The sequence below is a fragment of the Balaenoptera physalus genome (assembly GCF_965194825.1).
Source record: "Balaenoptera physalus genome assembly, chromosome: 3".
NCBI classification, from domain to species: Eukaryota; Metazoa; Chordata; class Mammalia; order Artiodactyla; family Balaenopteridae; genus Balaenoptera; species Balaenoptera physalus.
This window is the reverse complement of record NC_138890.1, coordinates 6662781-6671427: the sequence shown is the minus strand read 5'-3', so window position 1 is coordinate 6671427 and position 8647 is coordinate 6662781. Positions and strand designations below refer to the sequence as shown.

The following is an 8647-nucleotide window of genomic DNA, read 5'->3' as shown; positions in this document are numbered from 1 at the left end:
CTTGTCTTCTCACTCTCTCAACAGTGCCTTTTTTAGAGAAGTTTTTAATTTTAATAATGTCCAGTTTATCAATTATTTCTTTTATGGATCATGTCTTCCATGTCATATTTTAAAAAGTATTGCCACACCCAAGGTCTTCTAGGTTTTCTTCTATGTTATCTTCAAGGAGTTTTATAGTTGTGTGTTTAACACTTAGGGCTGCAATGCATTTTGAGTTAATTTTTGTGACGAGTGCAAGGTCTGTGTCTAGATTTATTCTTTTGCATGTGGGTGTCTGGTTGTTCCAGCACCATCTGTTGAAAAGAGTTATATTTACTACATTCCATTTCCTTTTCTCCTCTGTCAAAGATCAGTTGACCATATTTATGCTCAACATCATTAGTCTTTAAAAGTATGGGTCTACCTTGAAAAAAAAAAACGCACACAGAAAGGCAACTCATTTAAATAAAAATTTACTTGGTTTTCTTTTCCAGTATCAATTTTCTTGTATGCAGTAAGTGAAAACATGTACTCCAAAACTTTCCCAAGGTCTTATTTAAAAACCTCTTTGTAACAAAGGTTTTTCATTAAAAAAAAAAAAAAAAAAAACTTTTTAGGATTTTTATTTATAAAAATATATAAAAGATATTCATTGAAAGCATTCTAATTGTTTTTACATTCATACATAATCTCTCCAGTGTGAATTTTACAATAAATTAACACAGCCTTTTCCACACTCCCTATATTTATAATTTATGGTTCTTCTCCAGTGTGAATCATGTTTCCTAATGACAAAGAACAATCAAAGGCTTTCCTATATCCCTTTCACTCAGGGGATTTCTCATTATGTGTGATTTCATACTTTCCCAAAGCAGAGAAAAAAAACTAAAAAAAAATCCTATACTTTTTACATTACTAAGATTTTCACACCTGTGAACTCACAGGTGAATATTAAAGTATAAGGCAGAGCAAAAGGCTTCCCACATTCCTTACAATAAGGTTATCTCCACTATGAATTAGTACATGTTCAGTAAGTGTGAAAGTATCAAAGGCTTTCCCACACTCTTTACAAGCGTAAGTTCTCTCTCAAGTGTGAATGTGTATACATTCAGAAAGGCATGAAGTATTACTAAAGGTTTTCCCATATTCCTCATATATATTGCTTCTCCCCACTGTGAGTTCTTAAATGTTGAATAAGACATGTGGATCGAGTAAAGGATTTCCCACATTCCTTACATTCAAAAGGTTGTTCACCAGTGTGAGTTCTCATGTGTACTGTAAGGCCTGATGAAATAGTGAAGGCTTTCCCACATTTTTTACATTTATACACTTCTCTCCAGTATGTGTTTCTTTTATGTTGACTAAAGTATGAGGATTATCTAAATGCTTTACCACATTCCTTACATTCAAAAGGTCTTTCTGTGCACTCTTCATTTCTTAAATTTTTTAAAATTTAATTATTTATTTTTGGCTATGCCAGCATATGTGGGATCTTAGTTCCCCAACCTGGAATAGAACCCGTGCCCCCTGCACTGGAAGCATAGTCTTAACCACTGGACCACCAGGGAAGTCCCTACACCATGCATTCTTAAATGTCAAATAAGAAATGAGAATCAAATAAAGGCTTTCCCACAGTGCTTATAAGGTTTTACCCCAGGGTGAGTTTCCAGGTGCCTTTTAAAGCAAGATGAAATACTAAATATTTTCCCACATTCCTTAAAATGATAAGGCATCTCACCAGTGTGAATTCTTCATATGTACAGTAAGGTATGAGGAACTAGCAAAGGCTTTTCCACTTTCCTTACATTTATAAGGTTTTTCTCCAGTTTGAATTCGCATGTGAATACTGTTTTGAAAAAAGTAAACTCTGGGCTGCACTCCTTACAAACACAGTGTTTCTAGTATAAAATCTTATATGCTTAGCAAGATCTGGGGAATAAGAAAAGGCTTTTTCAAGTTTCTTACATTCTTAAATGTTGAATAACATGAAGATTGAGTGAAAGTCTTCCCACATCCTTTACACTCATAGGGTATTTCTCTAGTGAGTTCGCATATGTACAAAAAGGTTTGTAGAATGAGAAAGAGCTTTCCTACGTTCTTTAAAAGCATACGTCCTCTCTCCACCATGAATTCTTATACATTCCCTAAGGTATGAGGAAGAAGGTAAGCCTTTCTTACAGTCAGCGCATTTACAGGGTTCTCTTGAGTGTAAGTTTTCTTGTGAACCAGGTGTAAATTTTGGTTGAAGGCTGTTTCACACCGATTATACTCAGAAGCATTCTCTCCAGAATGGGTTTTCTTGTGTAGATCAAGGGCACAGTTTTTTATGAAGGCATTTTCACACTGATAACACTCACAAGTTTTCTTTCTAATGTAAGTTTTCCTTTGAGCCTTAAGGCATGAGTGTTCACTCAAGGCTTCTTCACAATGGTTAAAATTGATTTCTCTCCAATGTAGTTTCTCTCCTGTCGATGAAGAGATTAATGATGACTTAAAAAGTTTTCCAACCTTGTTATATTCAGAGATTTTCCCCTCTGCCTTGAATTCTGTTTTTCTATACAAGAAACAAATTAGTATGGTTGAAGTTTTTTATTTGTTTTTGTTTTTCTTCCATTTTCACTGCAATGCATGGTTCCAGACCCTTAGTGCTTTCAAGCAGAATGAAGTGATCGTTCTACTAGAAAGTTTTGTTGTATTCTTTACTTTCACAGGGATTTTTATAGAGTTTAGCTGATAATTGATCAAGATGAAATTATTTATCAAAACTTCATCTGAATGACATACATGGGAATATTCAGCTGAGTGAATCTGTGTGAAGAAATATATCGTGAGGGGTGTTTAAAGTTTTTGCCAAATTCACAATGCCCAGAGACTATGAAAAACAGGTGAATGACAGTAGTCTCAAGTATCCGTCATAGTTATCGTGCTGCTTTCCTATCTTATGGAACTACTAATCTTCCACTAGTGTGGAAAGCAAGGAATTATATCCTGTGAATCTTACCATTTCCACCACACTGGATTTCTTCCCATCCAAAATATTCCACTGAGGTGATGACCATCTGGCATTAAGACAAATCTCCCAATCTGAAATGAGATTTAAAAAAATTATGTTCTTGGAGAAATAAATGGAAGGAAGATGTTAAAAATGAAGGCCAATGTGTATTTACTTTCAAACATTGACTTAAGATATATTTTAAAACAAAAAGAAAGGGGCTTCCCTGGCGGTGTGGTTGTTAAGAATCCGCCTGCCAATGCAGGAGACACGGGTTTGAGCCCTGGTCCGGGAAGATCCCACATGCCGCAAAGCAACTAAGCCCGTGCGCCACAACCACTGAACCTGCGCTCTAGAGCCTTCGAGCCACAGCTACTGAAGCCCGCGCACCTAGAGCCCGTGCTCTGCAACGAGAAGCCACCGCAATGAGAAGCCCGTGCACCACAGCAAAGAGTAGCCCCCACTCGCCGCGACTAGAGAAAGCCCGCACACAGCAACGAAGACCCAACGGAGCCAAAAATAAATAAATAAATTTATTAAAAAAAAAAAAAAAAAGAAGAGATAAGAAGTTTGGCTGAACTAAGAGTTTGGCATGATAAGGTGCTGTGGTCAAACTGGTAGGTGATTTACTAAGAAATGATTCTATAAATGTTGAGACTAATAATGAACAGAAAGCAGCATAACCAGGAAAACAACATTGAAAGGAAATGGATAAAGAGCTTAATGCAAATGCAAAATTTAAAGGAAAAAAATGGGACAGATCCTACTGTCAAGCCAAAAGGAAGTTTAAGAAGGCGAATGAAAAGTTGAAAAGAAAGGGAAGTGTGAGGTACCCAAGGAACCTCAGAAACCAAATGACCTCAGCATCCTTAGAAAAAAAATTCTTCAAAAGCCTCCTGTTTAACATTTCCAAATGGACTGCAGCTCTCATGGATTACAGCTGTTTCTCATAAAGAATCACATCTGCCTTCTCCCTCACTTGGAAAACTCTTCCATTTTCTTCAGCTTTCCTCTTTGTTCCACCTGAAAGATCAGACCAGGTCTGCATAGCTGGTGCCCTGCTCTCAGAGAAAGATGCCTGATATAAGAAGAACATGCAAGGGATGACAAATACTTCCATAAATAAGGGGCCAAGACTCTGCTCTTCAGAGATACCAAATACTGTCAGGTATAACTTGAGAAGCAACAAAATTGTTCATGTCAACTGTATCAAACCAGTAAATTTTCAAATAAAACTAAAATGCAAACACACACATACTCTCTCTCTCTCTCTCATTGTGCACCAAAAGGGTTGTCAGTCTTTTGCCTAAAACCCAAGCTCAAGCTTATATACATAATTTTGAAGGCCTAAGCCTTTTATCCTAGAAAAATTAAAGCCAATACAATGAACAGATCTTCATTTCTTAGAGGAACAACCTGGCATCAGGCAATTGCCATCTCCATCAATGTTCCCTGGAGAAAGAGGAAGGGAGACTCAAAGCCTAGACAGGTTTTATGTTCTTCCATAATCAACCCCAGGGCTTGATGGTCCTCAAGCCCCTTCTCCTCTCTACCTGGACGTATTCATGGTGACCTCATCCAATTACGCAGCTTTAAGAGCACCTCTCTCACCTAACTGAACGTATCTCACCACAACTAGATTGTGACCTCTTCTGGTCTTATTTTTCTCTGTTGACAGGTTAGCCATAGTCCTGAGCACATTACAGACACAGTAACTGCTGGTAAATGAATTATTCCTCCAGTGACAGTACAAATTCTCAGAAGCACATGTTGGCTCCCTGTCTATCAGAGCAAAATGAGAGCACACAATCAGCATGGATGAATTGGACTGAATTAGTAAATACTGGAATGAATTAGTAAATACTGGAGTGATAGTATCATTCTCCTGTGTAAATGAAATGCCCTAAGATCTGAGGAAATTTAACTGGGGACTCAGTCCCTAAGCAGGCCCTATTTGAAACAGAAGCTCTGTTTCACTAGTAGGAAACATATCCACCTGGTAGGAAGAAGCATGCGCTTTTATAAAAGAATAGATTTCCTACTGACCTGAAAATAATTTGTCAGACACCCAGTCACAATCCTTTCCCCTTCTGACTTCTCCTCATGAAAAGAGAAAAAGTCTTGAGAAAGACAACCTTGAGGAGAAGAAACAAAACCTGAGAATCCAGGCTGCCCACAGTTTCCATACTCACAAGCCTGGCAGCCACTCCACACTAATTCTAAATGAACACACACACACACACACACACACACACACACACACACACACACACACACACACACTGCTGCCATAAAATGCCCTATAGCCCGCCTCATCTGAAGTCAGAAATGGGATTTGGGGCTTTGATAAACAAGAAGAAGAGTTTAATAATCTAATCTCATTTTACAGATAAAGGAATTAAAGTCCAGAGAAGTAAAACTGTTGGGTTTTTTTTTGGCTAACAATAACAACTCACCATGTGATTAAGCAGAACCTCTCCTACAAAAATAGGCATACTTACCCCTCTTTCCCAAGTCCCAGGATTTAGACAAAAGGATATTGTTGTATACTTAAACCCCCTTCTAGACAGCCCAGAAGCAGGACTGCATAGACCCAGACCACAAGACAGGCTGCTCACAGGCCAGTTAAAGCACGGTCTCTGAAAGGAGCATCAACAAGGACTTACCACAAGGGAAAAGGTCAATGGCTGGCATCCTGTGAATCTGTTAATGAAATCTGCCTTAACATGTCTTATTCCCAAAGTCTCTTCAAGACAGTTTCTGAATTTAATGGATAAGTTAATCTCAATTCCTCTTGATTAAGTAGGAATCTTGCCTCATACCATCAATCTTTACGCAGGAGGCATTACTCATCTGTCATCAAGCATCATTCATTAGCCATCTCTCTGTAGAAGATGGAAGTTATATTATGTGAAAGTCATTAGAAACTGTAGACCACATGAATATAAATAATAATTGCCGTTTACTGAGTACTCATTATGTGCCAGAAACAGTGGAAGCTCATATGATTATCAACATAGTTATTATTACTGTAATTCAATAGTTGAGGCAACTTATGTTCAAACAGGATTAGTAATTGGCCCAAGATCACCAATTAAGAAGTGGTGAGCCAGAGTCTGAATGCAGGTTACTCTGTCTCAAAAGCCTGAACTCCTGAGGTTACTGTTATTCTCCAATATGAGAATTTACCTTCAATTTTAAAAAAATGCAATTATCTGTTAAGCACAATAAAGGAAAGCACAATAAAACAAGGTATGCCTGTACATTATAAACTGTAATTGCTGTCAACATACTTTCTTGGAAACAGACATTCTCACAGACCTTGAGCCTGCAACCCTCCATAACCACTTGTCCATTAAACTTTGGGTCATGGAAACAATACCCCATAAACTCAGCATGACTGCTGAGGCCTCCTTACGAGAGGAGGGAACCAAATCTGGGCCCTTTGATATATTCCACCTTCAGGAGGGGTGGCCTCCCCTGTCTCTTGCCAGATGCCATGGTGCTGGAGGATGTTACCCCTCCCCCAGACCCTTGACTACCTAGGAAGCCCCCTGGGATTAACTGAGTAAATAGCAATGAGAATTGGAGGACTATACAAATGGCACTGTTAACCATCATATGTGATGGAGCCTGATGGAATATTGCTGCTTTCCATCCCTTAGCCATGATGTCCCTAAATAAAGGATGGGACCCAAGAAGCAACACACTTGGTCAAACTTCAGGCAGTCATCTCAGCACTGGATGCCCTAGCCAACAAACGGTCCCATCATCACATTTATTATAAACTGTTGGGCTATTATCTAAAAATTGTCCTATTTCATGGTACAGAACTCTGGCAATCTCTTGCCTCACAGGCACCGAAAATATAAATCAAAATCACATGTCTTTACATATAACTAAGACTACAATACAAGGCCTTGCCAGGATGCTCCTTATTCCCTTTGGAGTTACAGCCATTACTGCTAGTAACAAAGACACGCATTTCACTGCTTAGAATACACAAGGCTGGGCTCTCGGAAAAGGCATTCATAGAACTTTCATGACCCCAATAACTGGTTTAACTGAGATGCTTAATAGTCTCCTGAACAATTCCTATTCATTAAATTCCAGTCCAACAAATAAACCTGAAAAGGTCTCTATTTTGCCCCAAACCTTAACCTGTATTTATAATTTTTTTTTATCTTGCCCTATCCCATAAGGGCTGGAGGCCAGGTTGAGGGGGTGTACTCCACTGGGATCTATTAACCATAGATTGTCCCAAAGACCAGGCAGCTGTTCTACTGATATGGGAGCCTAAACTTTGAGCCTAAACTTCATAAAAAAAATAAAAACCCTGTCGAGTTTAGCTACACACCACAGTTTAGGTAACTGTGGACTTATTATTGGTCTGGGTGCTTTCATTGGTTTACAATCCAGAGGCCCAAACCCTCCAAATAAGACAGTGTTTCAACCAACATGGCAAATGCTGAGATCCACATCAACTGGAGTAGGTACCCACTTGAAAAGGATACTCCAGTCTCACACTCAGCAACATCACCCTGGCCCAGAAGCTCACCACCAGAGATGACGTCACCCCAGGAGACATCACCCCAGTCTGAGATCTCGCCGTTGGAGATGACTTTGCCCCCTGGGCTAACCTGACCCTGACACTAAACCCCAGGGACTGTTTCTTCCAACGCACAGATTGGACATAGGACACTTTGTGCTTTTCTTCCTTTGATATTAGGAATTCTATTATGATTCTGAGTTCCTTGTCTGCTTAGCCCACGATCCAGGTATACTCCTTGCTCTCTGCCAAAACATACACCCCTACACTCCATGCCTACAGGGAAATCTGGTAGAGGTTACTAGTACCGATATCATTCCAAAAATTAATGGACTGTGTGATTCCAACTACATGACATTTTAGAAAAGGCAAAAGTATGGAGTAGTAAGAAGACCAGAGGTTGCCAACGGTTGTGGGGGTCAGGGAGAATAGGCAGGACACAGGGTTTTTAGGGCAGTGAAAATACTCTGTATGATACTGTAACGAGGGAAACATGTCATTACGTGTTTGTCCAAGGCCACAGAACGTACAACACCAAGAGTGGACTGTAATGTGATCTGCGGATTTCGGGTGATTATGAGGTGTCCATGTTGGTTCATCAACTGTTAACAAATGTACTGCTCTGGTGGGGGATGCTGATAATGGGGGAGGCTGGGGGGAGAGCAGGGGACAGATGGGAACTCTCTGTACCTTCCCCTCCATTTTGCTGTGAACCTGAAACTGCTCTAAAAACAAAGTTTTCATTTTAAAAAGGAAAAGGAATTAGTGGAGATTACTGCTTTTCCCAGGAGGCACGTGCCTCATATTGGCCAACCCCTGGACCCTCTGGGAAGAGGGCCACCCACTCCATGATGCTTTCTTCCACTAACCGCCTCCAACTTTCCACCAAGACCTTCTGCGTTGCAGCCGCCAGCACTCCTTCCCCTTGGTTCCACACACCATCACCCTTTACATATACTTTACTAACTTATCAGCTCATCCCCTCCAACACCACCACTGCCAGATATGTCACCCTGATATGAGAGTATTTCTAATCTACTCTACAACTCCACTAAGATATTGGTAGAGACTGCAAAAAATTTCAGATTTATTTTCTTGACTAATGCAATATAAATGGGAAACTTAAA

The 8647-nt window shown here is 39.6% G+C and overlaps 1 protein-coding gene across 6 annotated transcripts in view; it reads right to left on the bottom strand.

Moving 5' to 3' along the window:
- The window catches only part of LOC309658351 (zinc finger protein 177-like), a 53681-nt gene that overhangs the window by 39619 nt on the left and 5415 nt on the right, over positions 1–8647 (bottom strand). Inside the window, exons 2-3 of one of the 6 annotated variants that reach the window (XM_082456817.1) lie at positions 5018–5106; positions 2981–3063 (exon numbers count right to left, since the gene is read on the bottom strand). The exons of 4 other annotated variants lie outside the window; for them this stretch is intronic. In XM_082456817.1, the coding sequence (XP_082312943.1) occupies positions 2981–3038 (58 nt within the window). In that variant the 5' untranslated portion in view covers positions 3039–3063; positions 5018–5106. The remainder of the gene's footprint in view (positions 1–2980; positions 3064–5017; positions 5107–8647) is intronic. One more of the 6 variants, XM_082456816.1, reaches the window with a different exon arrangement.